This window comes from Malaya genurostris, chromosome 3 (assembly GCF_030247185.1).
Source record: "Malaya genurostris strain Urasoe2022 chromosome 3, Malgen_1.1, whole genome shotgun sequence".
Taxonomy (NCBI): domain Eukaryota; kingdom Metazoa; phylum Arthropoda; class Insecta; order Diptera; family Culicidae; genus Malaya; species Malaya genurostris.
The window spans coordinates 213,458,871-213,477,545 of NC_080572.1; the positions used below are offsets into that span (position 1 = coordinate 213,458,871).

The window sequence follows — 18,675 nt, forward strand, 5'->3', positions numbered from 1 at the left end:
ATGTAAAAACTGTCCCAGAAAGTATGGACGCAACCAAAAACCGGTGCTATTTCGCAATGGTTCAGAATCTATTAATTTTTATGGCTGCGTCCTGTTGTTTACACTCTTCTCTAACCACTTGTGCAGTTGTTTATTCGTTTTCATTAGTTTGTTTCGAAATGCGTGGACTTTCAGCAGAACAACGTCGAAAAATTGTGTACAAATGGTGCACAGAACGCGGACTGTCACTGAGAAAGATAGCAAAAACGAAAGGAGTAAGTGAAAAAGCCGTGCGAAATGCAATCAGGAAGTTCGGTGAGGATAACACCTTTGAGGATAAACCGAAAACGGGTCGAAAAAAGGTCCTGCTAGCCCTCAGTTGGATAAACGTATACTGAAGGTGTTCAAGCAAAAGAAGGAGGTTTCAGTTCGGGATGTGGCCAAAAAAGTGGGCACTTCAAAGTGAAATGTTCTTCGTGCTAAAGAACGTTTGAATCTTCGAACCTATAAGAAGCAGAAACAACCAAAACGTAGTCCGAAACAAGAAGCATCGATCAAGCCGAGGGTTCAAAAGCTGTACAATACGATTCTTGCTGGAAATTTGAACTGCATAATCATGGACGATGAAACCTACGTGAAACTCGATTACAAATCCTTGCTTGGACCACAATATTATACGGAGCGAGAAGGGCAATTACTGTTGTCACTAATTTTCACATCCCTCATCGGGGGATCAACGATTTTAGACGTAAATCAATCGGCACTCATGTCTGATCTTGCTCATATGTGATTTTCTTCCACAATTATCAAAGCTGATGGAATCATCCAAATCTGACATGAATCTAGAATCATTTTAGTTCAAAACCATTACCGATTTTGTGCGACGGAAGTCAAAATCAGTACCGATTTTGATCGATGTGATTTAACTATCACTGATCAGTTGATCCTAAAAAAATCAGATCAACAGTGATTTTTATTGGGAAAGATCACAAACGATCTTCTTCGGCAGTGATCTCGATTTGACGATTTTTTTTTATTTTGATTGTTCCAGTCCTGCGGATGTGCCATCCAGTGACCTGTTTGATCGCCTCAAAAAATGCTGCATGGAAAGAGATTCTACTCGAATGAGGAAGCCATATCTGTAACAAGCGACTATTTCGAAGTAAAAGATAAATCGTTTGACAAGAACGGTATGGAAATGTTAAAGAAAAATACAGTTTACACATAGCACGAGTTTGATGGATTCGTCAGATTTTTTGTTATTTGATAAGTATACATATTCCCAAATATTCTTTAATAATCTTTTGGCGAATAATTGTTTTATCGATTTCTAAGAGCATTTAACCGATGCCGATTTGAAAACATTTCAGTGATAAAAATGCCTTAATACCATGAGATTTCTGTTCACAACTGCTGATTGAACTGCATAGCGGCAGTATACAAATTCTGTTCAATTAGGTAGAGTTCTGCGAGGTGAATAGTTTAATTGGCAAAACGAATGCTCCGGATAGGACAAGTTACGGGATTGAGTCCTGTATCTGCGACGATTTTTTCACAAATTTTTATTTCGCGTTTGTCAGTTCTTGTCCAATGATGCTTCCCGTTGGGTACTGATAAAAATAAATCTAGTTTCATTTTACTACGGCGATAACGTTTTAAAAAACAAAACAAAAATCGATGAGTAATTTAAGTTGGAATTCAGCCAATCGTACGAAGTATCATGTATGTGTTTTTTTGGATTGCTTTCTGCATAAATAAAAATATTTTATGAATCTACATCTTTTTCAATGCGTATATTTGAAGCAGGAGTTTAATATAAAGTTACTTTGCAGTCCCTTATTGTTCATTGTACTATGAATGAAACCCTAAGCATTACTTTAAAAATACAGTCTTATTTTGTTTTACATCAATAGTTATTTTCAATAATATTTTTATTTAACTGAAGTATTAATTTGCACAAGTATATTTTTTTATTTTTTTCCTGTATGCGACGAGTTTCTACGCGTACTAGTGTTGTTGTTCTATTAGAAGAACAGCGTCAGGAGAAGGTTGTAGGTTCGGGTCCAACCTCGTGTAGATATTTTTTTCAGAGTTTTATATTCTTCACTGTTTTATTCATTCATCTTCTTTGAATTTGTTTATCGTCGGATAGATATGAAAACTAGAAATCAACTTCAATGCATCTTGATTATTAGTGTGACAATGCCTTTCTCATATAACTGTGGGATTGAACCACATTGATTTTTAATGTTTTGCTTCGTTATTCTAAAACAAAATTTGATATTTTTAACATACTTCCCGTAATTTCGGAACCAGAAGTGGGATCCGGATAAAATTCCTCAGAAACTCATGGCACTATAACACTATAAACTTTCATTTAAATCTAAGTTTGTAAAATTTGAGTGATTTCCATTTAGAAGTATATGATCACTGTTTCCGGTATTTTTAGAACCATGTACTGCAACCGGCAATACTCGAAATCAATGTTTTTGGTGATCAACTTATCGGGCCTGCAAGATCACTAGCTGATAGAATTTTGCTCCGTTTTTCAGTTTCACGTATAGCAAAACGTAATTCCAGAACAGAAAGTCGTTTTAGAATAAAATTCAATAGCGTTCTATGGGATTGATTCAAAAACTATTCATTTGAACCCAAACACGCGAAAATCAGTAGAGCGATCTCTCCGCTTTTGATTGGAGTTGCAGATACGCTTAGTGTTATACACCATTCGACTCAGCTTTAGACTCAAAGATTTTTATTACCGCTCAACTTTCTCGGAGATGGCTGAATCGATTTCAATAAGCTTAAGCTCGGTTTTAAAGCTAATATTGGGTCATTAATTAAGTTTATAGCTCAAATGTTTATTATATCCGGAGATATAACGGTATAAGTGACGTAACCGTCAAAAAGCAATTTTTACTTATCGCTCAAAATGTCTGAAAGTAGCTAAACCGATTCCAACAAGCTTTGAAAGACCCTTCGGAATTATTGATCAAGTTCAAGTTTCGGTTTCTTCTGATTCCAGAGACATAATGGTATAAGTGACATAACCGACAAAACGGCATTTTTTCACTCCGCTAAACTTTTAATTATTTTTTGACTCTCAATTAGCGACACAATCTACGTGTTAGATTGGGGACTTACTGACTGGGGGACCTGTTATTCCTCAGTTTAGCATACAAATTCAGTCGTTTGCGTACGTTGTCCAACATGTTAAAGGCTATAGCAGGATAAGCATGTGAAATCTGCCCCCAAAGAGAATTCATATGGTTATACCACATTCGAAAGTTCATAGACTGGAAACAATTTTCTCAAAGTTTCAACCCTTTAAATGCCATATTGACGGAGCTAGGGTGAATCTATTGATTTGTATTTTATTTGATTTTTTAAGAAACTGCTCCTCCGAAAAATTTGAAAAAAAAATACGGGTATGTAATGTCAGAGACATAACTCGATGTCGTGAATACGAATAAAACTGACACGATTTCTTTATACTTTCGAATTCGAATTGATAGTTGATCGATTGTGTGAATTGTGAAACTTTCCCCATTTTTAGCTGATTTCGTTTGTAGCTTTTTCACAAATGGGCGGTTCCATCGGCCCCACATATAGGCACTTATAGACTTTGAACGTCAATTATCTCATTTCGGATTTGCATATTTCATTGAAAGAAACTACCAATGATACTATTCTAGTTTTAAGTTAGTCGTTAATTAAGATTAGAAAATTACGTTGGCATCTTAGAGCTTAAGCAGTGTGCCTAAAAATATATTGTAATATTGAATAAAAAAAAAACTACCAAGATGCTGTACAGGGTTCATTTCTGCCTTTTAGAAGGACCAAATTATGGAATCCTCAACGATATTTGGCACAGTTCGGAACATTTATCTCGAACGATTTTCGCACAGCGAAAAGTGCACGAAGCAAATAAAATTATTTTGGATTTTCACTAAACTGATGATTTTTACCTTCGATTTGCAAAGAAGTAATCTTAGTAGTTCTTTAGATAACATTTAGAGTCATTAGAATGGCTGATTTTATTTAATGTTGTCCACTTTTCGTTTTTCGTTTTCTTTCTCTCCAATGCAAACGACCAGTAGCTCTGCTGTATGACACAATCGCTCTTGTTTGAATTGAATTTGAATAGCTTTGCGAACAAACCTCAACACATCCGCTCACAGTGCCAAATGATGCCAAACTGTTTTAATGCGTATTCTCGCCTTGACGACCGGAAGGCAAATGAGAACTACGACCTGTGCGGTTCTTTTTTTCAACCACGCAGAAGGTGCGCTTTCCGATGCCGTTGCTTGAATGAGTCTTCTCGCCTTGACGTTTGCTTCCATCCAACGCACAAGAAGAAATTATCGATTTTCGACCACGGTTCCCTTTTTATAACGTTCAGTTAAAGATATGTACTTGGCTTCCTCAAAATCGTTGTCCTTGCGCGAAAAACCCAAGTAAAGAGTTTTCCGCGTTGTTTTCAAGTTTTAGGAAAACCTAATTTTCGATTTTACTTGATTTTAATTTTTTAGTTGTTTGTGGTTATCTCACACTGTTCAAAATATTATCCTAAATTCCTGATCATATTTTTGATGAAATAGTGAAAGAATTATGTTGCTGCCGTTAATACAAGTCGAAATATTCACGAATAAGTTCTGCCCATTCTTCCATATTGCTTTTTTTGAAAAGGCGTCCCACAGTAAAGTAAATCGTATTCACGGCAAAATCAGGTATAATTGAGGCATAATGGGGAAAGATTACAATTTTTTTTTAAATTTTTGAAGATGTATTTCTTCCATTAAAAAATACTTGAAAATTTTGAAACATATTTTATCCCTCTTGCAATTTCTGCACCACCCCGGATATAAATCAGTGATAAAAAATTTTTTTGGCATATTAAAGTGGTATGTTTTCATATTTTAAAAAATGTGGATGACCACAATATTTGAATTTTTCTAAGAAAATAAATATTATTCGACCATGCGTCCCCATCAAGTTCTGTTAGAAGGAAACGCATGGTGCTTTATTTTAGTAGTTTATGCAACTCAAGCGCAGGGCTTAGAATTCAAAGTAACGAAAAGGAGGAAAAAGACTATTTATTTGAATCAATGTTTGTAAAATCTATCACGCCATCTCTGAGAAAAATGAGTAATTATTTTTTAATTAGATTTTTTTACTAATCAGTCCGTAACTCCGTAATCGGAAGTCGGATCAAGATGAAAATCAGAAATTTTCTTTGGGATCGTAAGCCCAGTGGGTCTGCAAGACATTATATTGGAATCTAAGCTTGTGCAAATCGGTTCAGTCTTCTCGGAGAAATTTTGGTGCATTTATATTCATATTTTTTGCACATTTTAATCCATAGTTATGGAACCGTAAGTCGGATATATTTTGATTCGTGAAAGCTAAAAAAGCGATCTCTAACGGAACATGATTATCTTTTTCAGTAAACCGATCGCGATATGGCAATCTATTGATACCGGCTGTGGATTTGAGCATATGACAGCTGGCTTGTATTGTGTTAGTTCACTAAAAATAATGTGCACATGTGCAAATCAGTATATAAAACAGAAGTATGTGCCTTCAGATTGATTCTAAAAATTGGTTTAAAAAATAATTTTTAATATTTTTTTCAGGTCACAATAGTTTTTTGTTTTTTTTTGTCATATTGCACAAAGCGAAAACAAAAAATTCCAATAAGTTAGTAAATTTTTGTTGCTTGAAAAAAAAAACGATGTAGTATTTTGGTAAGTGATGAATATAGCATTATCACTTAAGTGCTCAATTCAATTGATATAGTAATTTTTTGTCTTAAACTAAGTTCATATTTTAGAATTGAAACATGTTTTAATAATTACCAACAAGGAAAATATCATCATAATAGGCGTGAAACAGTCTGAACGTAATATTCCAGTCGAACTTAATTTTGCTTTGTTAAATGTCAATTTAGATTATCCGTACGATGAAGATACAAAGCCTGCTCAAAAGTTCGTTATCTTGACGTAGTCTTCTACCCAAACTGAGGACTATAGGTTTTGAAAAATAAAACAATTCTTCTTCTCTTCTGCTGTCGACGGTAATTAAAGTGTTGATAAATAGTTCAGACTAATCGTAAAACTGATAATGTTCTATTCTTGCTTCGTGTTTTCCCCCAAACATATGGTATGAATGTCGGTGTGGTTTCATTTTGTCTGAATTTTATTAGCCCCAGTTGTACCTGACAAGCATTCTCTACAAACCACGCTATCCAATTACGTTCCACATGTGATATGTTCACACATGGGACCAACAGATTAGATTACTGGCAACCGCCAACACGCGACCAAAAAACATATTCCAGTTGTCCGATTCCGTTTCATTGCATAACAATTATTCGTGGCTGTGAGGTAACTGGTAACTGGTGGGTGCGTCTCAATTACCGCTGTATGTAGGCACCATTAGCATACATGTTTTTCTTTTCGAACCAGCGGAACCTACCGGACAATTCGCATTGGCACGATGCCCCTTTTAGTTATAGTCTTCCGATAAACGAGTTCATTTTCAATCGGAATGACAGTGTCAGACCGCTCACCACGAAAAAATAACATGAAAGTTTGGATCATTGCCAGATGAATGGTGATTTTCTCACAGCTTTGTCATTCTGAGTTTGAGAATGATATGCTCCAGAAATTTCATAGACTAGCGAGTTGCTAGATTCGGTTATCCAATTCGTGTGAGCAATGGGACCAGGGAAGATTTCAGGATCAATGTTTATGCGTTTTCCACCAGTTCCATCATACCTAATGAGAATGAGGACAGAAATGGAGGACAAGGTTGTATAACTTACGCTTGGCACATCCTCTTAGTATTCCGATCAGTACAAGGTAGTCTTTTTCGCAGCTGCATGTGTTGCTGGAAGGATCGCAGTACACGTGATGCAGTTTGGCGTGGCACGTAAACTCACATGGGGCTCCGACGTACATTCCTTTGGCTGCGGACGAAAGCAGAAAAAACGTATAAATATATGGAATAGTCAGAATTCGAATGCAGTGAAATCAATCAATGGATCCATCATACTGAAAAGTGTACTACTCTTTTGGCGCTAGGAATAATTCATTTGACTATAGAATATAGAGACATAATATTTTCCGTGTTATCACTTTTATGAGTATTAGGTAATTATGTATTGGGAGGTCGTCAAATGGTGAGATAACTAAGTCCTCACAAGTCCCTATCTCATGCCTCCCCGAGCGTCTATGATGACATTTGGTCAATAGAACGGCGTCGACTGGGTGCTATCGCCTTCTGCGTTAGTAGCAGAATGAGAGGGTGCGAAATGGCTTGTAGGTTGAAGCCCATCCTAAAGTGCAATGTTTATCATAGTATATTGTAACATATAATTCTGTCGTTTATTACATCATGTATTATTAGTATTATTTTTATTATGAGAAGAGCGTAACTTACACTGCGACATTAACTGTTATATTATATCATAGCATATTGTTTCATATATTATCGTCTTACACTATTTTATGTTATTATGGTATTATACTGCATTGCATCATAGCATATTATATTATATAATTATATTATATTTTATTATATTATATTATATTGTATTCTACTATATTATGTTATATTGTATTGCATTATGTTGTATTATATTATATTATATTATATTATATTATATTATATTATAGGGTTTATTATGAGTAGTACTACGTACCTCTGCGCAAAATATAAATTTGTTTTCCTTATAAGTTATCATTTTTAAAGTAATCTTTTAACTAACTATCAAGGTCGTCACAAGGTGAGCTTGGTCCTCACTGGTTCCTGTTTCATGCCTACACGTGTGTCTGTGGTGACAATTGGTCGATGGAATGCGTTGATGGCAGAATGAGAGGATGAGAAATGACATATAAATTCAAATAATATAATATAGCATATCGCAACATATCATTTTATTCATTCTATTATTTATTATATAATTCATTGTACTATATTAGATTCATTTTTTATTATTATTTTCATTATTATATTTACTGTTATTAATATTAATTTGTCATCAATAATAATAACATATATTATTTTCATAGATGTGGATATTATTATTGTTATTAGAAGAGAAATATTCTACTTCCTGCAGTATTGCGAAGATAGAAGAGCATAACTGACACTCTACACTAAATGTTATTTTATATATTGTTTTATGATATATTATATTATATTGTATGACATTGTATTATATTATATTAAATTAAAATATATTATATTATATTATGTTATATTGTATTATTTTGTAATCTATTATATCTTTTCATGTTATATTAATTTCATTACACTATGTTTCATTGTATTTTTCAATATAAAACATTTTGCACGGGGTTGTAAAGGGTAGGGAGCATCAGGGCATCGGACGAATTGACGACTGGACGAGGGATTGTGGATAGCCAGCCCAAGTCACTTGAAGGAAACTTGTTTCCTTCTGAAGGTTTGAAATGAGTCTGACGCGCCCTTCTCAAACAAACCATCAGGCGGGTTCAAGCATGTATAGCGAAATGTTTCATCCATGCACTGGATATTATGGTTGGAAGAGCATCTTTTATTCCCGCGGAATACGAGTGACTCTACTTACGTATCCGCCCAACCCTTTTTGTTCGCTTTTTGGTAACAGCTATAGTAAGAAAGTGAATGGATGAGTCATATCGGGGCTACTGTAAGTCTACCCGCATCCACTGGCAAGTCCTTGAACTGATGGTGGCTTCACTTCACATCATCACATCATCATTAGGTAATTATGTATTGGGAAATTTGGCTCCGGACTAGAAATTTAATTTTTTTCGCCTTCTTCGTAGCTCAATAATATTAGATTAGATATATAAATATATCAAAACTACAAAATTTTTAATCATTCTGAAAAAAAGTTGTTTTAATGCTATATGGCAGTGGTTCCCAACCCTTTTTATATCCTTATAGCTAATAAAAACAAATTGTCAAAAAAGCCACAATTCACTCCACAAACTCTTAATGATTGTCTTCGAGCTTTTTTCTAAATTAAAATGAGTGTTCAGCCACAATTGGTGATTTTTCAGCCCTATTATATACATGATTTGGTTATTATCATGAATACATCATTTGCTTCCGCAATTCTGTGATTGTATGGAATGATGGAAAATTGTAAACCTACTTGTGTTGTGTAATGAGGAAAAGGAACTTATATACTAACTTACTAACTAATACAGAGAGCGAATCGATTCAAATGAAGATTGCATCGATTTTTGTCGGATTTTGCTTATAATATTATGTGACATTCCATCTAATGATTTTATATTTGTGAGTCTGAGTAACTCATTTGTACTAAACCAGGGAGGACGCTTCACAATCATTTTCAGAATTTTATTCTGAATCCTTTGAAGCGTTTTCTTCCTGGTAGAACAACAACTTGAAAAAATTGGTACTGCATAAAGCATGGCTGGTCTGAAAATTTGGTAAAAAATTCATAATTTATTCTTTAGACAGAGCTTAGAATTTCTGTTCGTAAGAGGATATAAACATTTAATATATTTATTACACTTTGCCTGGATTCCTTCAATGTGCTTGATGAAAGTGAAGTTTTGTCATGAGGAATCAGATCTAATTGGCTAGAGTGGCACATACTTCTAGGTAATTGAAGATTTGTGGCTAACAGACTTGTGTGGTCACAGAATAGCGATTTCTGACAACCAACGGGTAGATTTGAAAGATCGGAAGTGAAAATATTATACAAGATTGGAGCTACGCTCGAACCCTGCGGAACACCGGCTCGTACGGGTAGCAATTCAGATTTACAATTCTGATAGCTAACCTGAAGAGTACGATCAGTTGAATAATTTTGAATCATTTTGATCAAATAAATAGGAAACTGGAAATCAGACATTTTTGCTATTAAACCTTTGTGCCAAACACTGTCGAATGCTTTCTCTATGTCTAGAAGAGCAACTCCAGTGGATAACCCAGAAGATTTATTTGATTTTATCATGTTCGTTACTCTTACAAGTTGATGAGTAGTTGAATGTTCATGACGAAATCCAAACTGCTCTGATTAAAAAATTGAATTCTCATTTCATATAAATCATTCTCAACAAGATAATTTTTTCAAAAAGTTTACCTGATAGAAGAAAGTAAACTAATTGGTAGATAACTTGATGTTTCTGCTGGGTTTTTATCAGATTTAAGGATAGGAATTACTTTAGCGTTTTTACATCTTTTTGGGAAGTAAGCTAATGAAAAACACTTGTTGAAAACAAGGATGGCTTTTATCGTATCAAAGAACGTTCACTGGCAACTTTTCAACGATTAAATCAGTGCCATCAAAGAGAAACGGAAATCATCGCAACAACAAAAACCTGGCATGGCTCATTTAACATAGAATCGACAACAGTGCGAGAGCGAATTTCTCTCGATGACATTTCTGAGAATCAAAGGTTAGCACGCTACTGTGGGTATCCTCTCTGAAGCAACAAACGATCGCTTATTCTCGTTTCGCGATCCGATTCTATACAGGCAGTTGATAATTGCGATAGAATCATTTTACTATTACCGCTTATTCTAACTATGTGCATATAGCCTTTGTACAAGTTGTGTCTATGAAAATGTCTGTGAATGCTCCACACAAGGGTTTTGAAATATTGCAAGCTAGTATGAGAATCATCAAGTTGAATCATCGATTCGATTTTCTGCGATAATTGTCAACTTCCGATTCTCTCTTGGGAAATTCCACACAGCAACGATCATTAGCGGCCCTTACACGATCATTAAAAGTGTCATTACTAAAAAGTAATGGCACTTTTAATGATCGTGTAAGGTCTACGAGTTCAGTAATGATGGAATTGTGGATTTTCCATCATTACCAACATTATTTCTTCTTCTTATTTTTTTGTGGAAGTGATGAATATCTTTAGAACTATACGCGAAAAAATGACAAAGTGTAGATTTAAATTGTTAATATTTCATTAACCTTAACGTTTCAATGGCAAATCAAATTTATTTTCAGCTAAACGAAAATAAAAATATTGCTATTGCTGGAGTCGTTACAAATACTCATCATTAATAATGAACGTGTAATGCTAAAAAGTAATGATGTACAGTAATGCAGTAATGACGAGCGTTTGAGCAGAAGTGTCATTACTTAGTAATGACACTTTTAATGATCGTGTAAGGGCCACTATTATCAGACTGTAATTTTTTTTAAGGGCGTGAAATACTCAAAGTATGAAGTGGAGCGAAGAAATGTAGCAAAATTCTCTCAAGGTTCATGCATTGAGAGAATCGAGTTCTTGTAGCATCTTCTACCGAATTGAAAATGTTGTATACAATATAGATAGCAATATAGCAGCTTCTGTCAAATTTTCGGCAATCACCAACACTGGTTGCAAATTTTAACCAAGAGTCTCAAAGCAATATCGGGAAGATTTTTAATAAGAATATTAATAATTCCATCGTTACCAGGAGCCTTCATGTTTTTAAGTTTCCTAATAATTGACTTAATTTTATCAAAATTCGTCTCAATAATGTCATCTTGTAATAACACTTGAGTTGAAATATGATCATATTTCAATGAGACTTCATTTTCAATAGGACTCACAATGTTCAAATTAAAATTCTGGACACTCTAGAACTGTTGAGCAAGTTTTTGAGCTTTTTCGCCATTTGTAAGAAGTATTTGATTGCCTTCCTTGAGAGCAGGAATTGGTTCCTGAGGTTTCATAAGAACCTTAGAAAGTTTCCAGAAAGGTTTAGAATATGGTTTAATTTGTTCAACTTCTTTAGCGAAATTTTCATTTCGAAAAAGAGTAAATCTATGTTTTATTTTTTTTTGTAAATCCTTAACTATGTTTTTCATAGCAGGATCACGAGAACGTTGATATTGTCGTCGACGAACATTTTTCAACCGAATGAGCAGTTGAAGATTGTCATCGATGATAGGAGAATTTAATTTAGTTTGAGCTTTGGGAACTGAAAGATTCCTAACTTCGATAATGCTGCGTCGACATGATTTTCAATGTGAGATCTGTAATCCAACCAATTAGCTCTATGATAGTTGAATATAGAACTAATTGGATTAATTATAGCTCCGTTGGAAAGTCTGAATGTTACAGGATGATGATCTGAGTCAAAGTCAGCATGAGTAATCAGTTCACTACAAATGTGACTTTGATCTGTAAGAACTAGGTCGATTGTGAAGGGGTTTTTCACGGAAGAGAAATAAGTCGGATTACTGGGATAAAGAACTGTAAAGTAACCAGCAGAGAACTGATTATGAAGTATTTTTTCATTGCGTTTATTTTACCTACAATTTCTCTGGAGATGCCTTTTATTTAAATTCCCTAATTCGAAAAATTTCGATCGATGTCTTGTGAGTTTTGGCAAATCGCCGAAATTTAATTGTTCACCGGCGCATTGGAATTGTCTCCAGCGACTGGAAATAAATTCTAATTTAAAACTGAAAAAAAGTAAAATTCGATGATTGATTTGCCGTTGGACAACTATGGCAACTCCATTACCCATTCTATTGTCCTTGAGCTTTATTTACGGTAACAGAAAAGCCAAACGGACGAGAGATTTACGTTTAAATTCAAACGCAATATCGGCGGGTATTATTCAAATGCGTGGAATAATAACTATTTCACTTTTAAATTTGCAGTCAAAATTTTTGCTTCGATAGCATGGGCCATGAATTTTCAAATGTCAAACTTGTTTTTTTCTTGATTACTTATGTACTTTCTGCATTTATTGCTGTACTTTCTGCATCTGTTTCTGTATTTTCTGCATTTATTACTGTACTTTATTCACTTGCTCTTGTACTTTCTGTACTCGTTTCTGAACTTTATGTACTTGTTCCTGTACTTTCTGTAGCTGTTCTTATTCTTTTTGTACATGCTCCAAAATTTTGTATTTGTTCCTATTCTTTCTGTACTTGTGTCTGAATTTTATGTACCTGTTCCAGTACTTTTTGCACATGTTTATGTATAATCTGAATTGGCTACTGTACTTTCTGTACCTGTTCCAGCACTCGGTATTCGTTTCGGTGCTTGTTTATGTACTAGCTGCCCTTTCAATCTATTTGTTCGTGTTCGGCTTTTCAGTCACTAGTGGATTAAAATGAATAGTTTTGTTTTAACACCCAACGTTTCAACGCTATTGATTGACGTCTTCTTCAAGAGAACTGTATTTAAAAGCTTGACATTACAAAATAAATATAATTGGTGAAGTAGTTTTCGAATGACGATGGACACACACTTTCAAAACCTGCTTTCGAAAAAAAAACGCGTTTAAAGTTTTTCAAAATTCATATATAATCAGCGTAACTTTGATAAATTGTACTGATTTGTTGATTTTTTTCTATGAGATGCGTTTAAAGTTTGTTGTCTACAAAATCGAATGAAACAATTTACTTTTCTGGGAGCGCGTAGGGTCTAACACTTTCAGAAATATCATTATGAGACAAGCAAAGGTAAAGGTTCATAGCTTCCAGAGTTTTGCTCTGATAGGTTTGAAAATTTCACCGAATATTCTTGCAATGTTTTACCATAAGAAATACAAAGAAAAAACTTTATGATTTTTCTAAAGTGTTGGACCCTACACGCCCCTTAACAGTAACAAAATTACACATTTGATTGCACTGAACTAACGTCTAACTTTTAAATACAGTTCCCCTTAAGAAGACGCCAATCAATAGCGTTAAAACGTTGGGTGATAAAACAAAACTATTCGTTTTAATCCACTAGTAACTGAAAAGCCGATCACCGCAAAATAGTTTAAAAGAATCCAGTCAATAGTCTTCTAAATCAATTTGCACTTTCTTTATCTGTTCTCATTTTTTTACTTGTTCTTGTACCTTCTGTACTTGTTCCTGTACTTTTTTCCTGTATTTTTGCACTTTCTGTACCTGTTCCCGTACTTTCCACACTTGTGCATTATGTTCTTGTTCTTCTTATTTCTGTACTTGTAGTTACTCCGCTGAACTTCGAGTCGTTCAAAAATTATCTTTGGATGAAAATTATTTAGAGCACTTACAAAATCAGAATGATCGAGTGACTTACGTAAAAGTCGATTTCAGAAGAGCGTGGTCATGATTGCTCGCGATTGGTGAAGTAGCATGGTATAAGCTTTTTTTTTCGAACCGTGAGAAGTACTTATTATCCTTCATGTTCCGTCAATATGAATTAACCGGCAATTATTTTTGATTCGATTTCAGCATTTCACAAACTTAGATTCAAATGAAAGGATTTATGCCCCCATACAATTTTCCTGAATTTCATTTGGATACGACTTCTGCTTTCGGCATTACAAGGAAATATGTGCAAATTTATGAAAAATGTGTAATTAATTTTCTCAGGAATTTCTTAATCGGTGTTCGATTCGATTCTCAGCAATGGTTTAACCGATTGTCACAAATTTTGATTCATGTTAATGCTATCATTATCTCAAAAGATACTGCGCAATTTCATCCAGTTCCGACTTACGGTTTCGAAATTATATGGCAACGAGTGTCAAAACTTTCAATCCGTCATACAACATGACAATACAAACCGAAACCGCTACGTGCTGGTACGGAAAAAGAAAACACCGCCGTCTTTCGAACGAATCACACAACGGGTTTTGTTTATTCCGTATAGCGAGCAAGGTTGCCACATTTAAATCTATATTTATCAGAAGAAAACTCTGTAATCTATATCGGGAACGAACGGAAAAAGTCATTAAATCGAATCTGAAAATGACAGCTACTTTTTGTTTAGAGATAGCGTTTACTGTAATGTAATTGGCAATCATTTCTTCTTACTATCGTACATTGTGACCAAGGCCACCATCCTTCTAAAAAGTCGAAACAGTTTAGGAGCAAGTGGATGAACCGTTTTAAAGTGATGAAAAATGTCGATGAGTTCCAAAATCCCGGTTTTATTGATTATGTCCGCAAAGAGGCAAAACTGTTGGTTTGAAAATTAGAAATTTTGATGTACTCTGCGAAAAACGGTATTGAGAGAAAAACATACCCCGAAAGGTCTCGGTTGATATAATTTGGATCGTGCCTAAGCCAATCAAAGACGTTTGAAATTTCACAAATGAATAACCGAATTTGTAATTTGAAGCAATGCACTAAATTTGGATGCTATTTTGAGAAGAATACGCGCCAAATCTCACCAATAGCTCGCTACCTGTTTCTGGAATTGCTCATTAGTAAATTCAGTTCGAACTGTTATGCACTGTTAGAGTTAGAATTATTAGTACACTAAGTATTTTTTATTTATTCGCCAAACAAATGTATACGACACATAATAATTCTCATTGTTGACTTATATACTAGGCATTATTTCTAAGGTGAAGCTAAAATTTTAACTAATTTTTTGACAGCCTGAATCAATTTTGCGTAATTTCTAAAAGATTTATACACATATGCAACGCTTAAACCAACCTTCCATACACTTTCTGTAGACCCATTCAGGTATAACTTTTATCTCAGGGGTCATTTGAGTCTCGGGATGAGTGCCAGATCTGGTGAATATGGTACCTGAGCGATAACAGTGGTGCCGTGTTTGGTAAAGAGAGAGTGAAGAGTGCCACGCGTCTCATGCCCGAAATAACATGAAGAATGTGGTGAACGGATCCATTTGAGAATTTAAGTCACGAGTAATCATTCTTCCAATCACACGACGATCTTCCTTTACAGATTTCTTGATGTTTGTTAGGTTTTTCTTCGGTATTTGATGTTTTGATCTTGCGATTACTTCGATACATAGAAGAGTTCCCATCAGCTTTCTGCACCAATTTCAATGCTTCAACCCAAGACATTTAAAACATAAAATTTCAAATAAACTTTACAAACAATAATTGTACTTGGGTTGTCTCACATTACTCTCTACCATATGTCAAGGCAGAATGTATCAACATATCATAAAAAATTGAGAAAGGGCAATTATTTAAGAAGTAGATAACAAAATCCGGATATGTAATAAGCAAATGGTATATCGATAAGCTTGAAATGAGCTTTTTATGGCGGAAGTGGAAATGTGGATTAGTTTAGTCTATAAAATACGTACAAAATAAATTGTTTTTTGATTGGTTCTATATGCTCGTCATGTTACAAAATAGACCTATCGTAGGTGATACTCAATCCCATTTGTTATTTTTATGTAGAGCTACATATCATCTGCATAAATAAATACTTTTACATGCTTGTGTATGAAGTCAATATCATTGCCATACAAAATAAAGATAAGAGGACCTAGATGGGAGCCTGGGAGAAGTGGTATGGATTGGTTCATGAAATTATTCAATGCGTTGAGGGCGAATGTCAAAAATGCTAGTAGATAAGATGTAGAAAAGCGACCTTGTTGATTATTTGTAATAAGATTTTTCATCTGATTGAAATTTTGATAGTTTATTATTTTTTTCGAATTATTTTTGAATACACGAGATGATAACAACTCCACCATAGTTCCGAGTGTGTGATTTAACACGTATGCGTAATGGAAAAAAACATCCTCTGTCAATCTGAGTTTAACTAAAATGTTGGAAATCATTACATACTTTATAATTCATCCTTCAAAATATCCCCTATCACTATTTTGCAGAATCTTCAGCAAACATTTTAGATCCCTTTAGTTATTGGCCTAGTTTGTTTCAAGGATCCTATCCCGTAGCATTCTCCACCTTTATGTAGGAATGAGACGAAGGCTTATTGAAGATAAGTGCACAAATTGCACCTCTAATGACTTTCTCATACCATAAGCTTTCCATTGTGTCTGACCTGAACTCATTCTGCAAGAGTCTATAAAAGGGAGATAGAATGGCGAATGACGCCAACAGGGCCATCATTGACAAATCCAATTGACTGCATGCCACCTGCAGTCTGCTCTGAAGAGCCGGTAAGCCATCTTAAACAGCTTCAGCTCCTTATGTAACCGTGTCCGTCAAGCCGTGCGGCTAATTGCTTTTGAAGATGCCTGTCGGTTTATTTTTTGCGTTTCAGTTCAAATACGAGTTGGATCCTGTGAAAGTACGGGGCATGCTAGTAATTATGTTTCACATGGAGTTAAACTTTTTTGGAAAGAGCTGCCAACAATTAAATGGAATTTGAAATCGACTGTATATGTGTTAGCGAGTCGCATGTTTCCTTTTCTTCTAGAATTATTTTCTCATAGCTGAGCATATTAGTTTTCTGGTATATCCACAACTATTCTTTGACCTACACAGTGCAGCGTTTCGTTCCCACATCTGATCTCATTCTGAAATGTGGTTCAAGAGGAGGCCCTATTTCGATACAAAACATGATTCCTCATCTTACTATTAGTTTTTCATCGACCAGAATTGCTGCACGTATAAAATGGAACATGAGAAGCCAAAGCGTATTCCGGAACAAGAACTGTCGATTAGACCAACAGTTCGAAAGCTAAACGATGCGGTGTTTGCTGGGAATTCGAACTGTATAATCGTGAACGACGAAACCTACTTGACCCATCGATTCAAGCCTCAAAAAATGATAAGAAGGTTTTGATCGGGCAAGCAATTTGAAGCTGCGGTAAGATTTCGCAATTCCTCATCACAACTGCTTCGATGAACACCCGATGACTTCTACCCATGATTCGATGCCACAAGGATACTACTGTCTTCTGACTAGATTTTGCACCTTGTTAATACGCAAAATTGATGGTACAAGGGTATACAACCAAAGATGTTACTTTCGTACCAAAAGACATGAATCCACTAAATTGCACGCAAATTCAACCAATTGACGAATTTTGGTCATTGACGAATCCTAGTAAGCATATCACGGCAGCCGAATTTGAAAACAATTGGAAAAAGTGTCTAAACTTGTCTTCAAAAAGTATGTGGTGATTTATTGAAAAATGCTCGCAAGCTAGCCTACTGCCAGCTAGCCTACTGCTCATCTAATATTAGCAGTATATCCAATGAAAATAAAATGCCCAACACTTTTGTACTACTTCCAATGAAAACTATTTGCGTCCAATCATTGTGCGGCAGTCTTTATTTCCATTTTGTTTTTGAGAATGCAACATGTTCAACATACAGTAAACGGTAAACTCATTAGCAGTTTTGATTTATTGAAACCAATCGGGTTGAAGCAATTCAACCTTGACTTCGACACCTGCGATCGATATTTGTGCTATATCTATGATACATTACAATTTTGTTTTCTGCTCTCACACGATCGAACAAGTTTTAAAATAATGTTTTCTTTTCTTTTCCATATATGTGCTCGAATGTACAGTGGAGCCACCATCAATTCAAGGACTTGCCAGTGGATGGGGGTAGACTCGCAGTGGTCTCCATGTAATTCCTCCATTCATCTTTATTTTATGGATGTCACCGAAGGGCGAACCAAATGGGTTGGAAGTATCTGTAAGCAGAGATACTTACACGCATCCCGCTGATTCACTTTTTCAATCAAAATCTCCAGCATCTAGCTATACATGGTTGGGTCCACCTAATGATTTGTTTAGGGAAGAATGCGTCAAACTCATGCCAAACCTTTAGAAGGAAACAAGTTTCCTTTAAGTGACTAGCTAGTATATTATAGAGGTTTTAACATTTAGGTCATTCGCCTATAACTTTCTGACACTATGTGCGGGATTAGTAATCAATCCCATATGGGCTGTGTGGAAGGCATCGACTTACCTATCACGCTTTACTCGTATCCACAGCATAATTGAATGTTAT

At 35.0% G+C, this 18,675-nt stretch overlaps 1 protein-coding gene across 7 annotated transcripts in view; it reads right to left on the minus strand.

Annotated features, from left to right (window-relative positions):
- The window catches only part of LOC131437009 (uncharacterized), a 118,685-nt gene that overhangs the window by 54,925 nt on the left and 45,085 nt on the right, over positions 1-18,675 (minus strand). For all 7 annotated transcript variants that reach the window (XM_058606040.1, XM_058606046.1, XM_058606045.1 and 4 more), the window contains exon 3: positions 6,806-6,949. In XM_058606040.1, the coding sequence (XP_058462023.1) occupies positions 6,806-6,949 (144 nt within the window). The remainder of the gene's footprint in view (positions 1-6,805; positions 6,950-18,675) is intronic.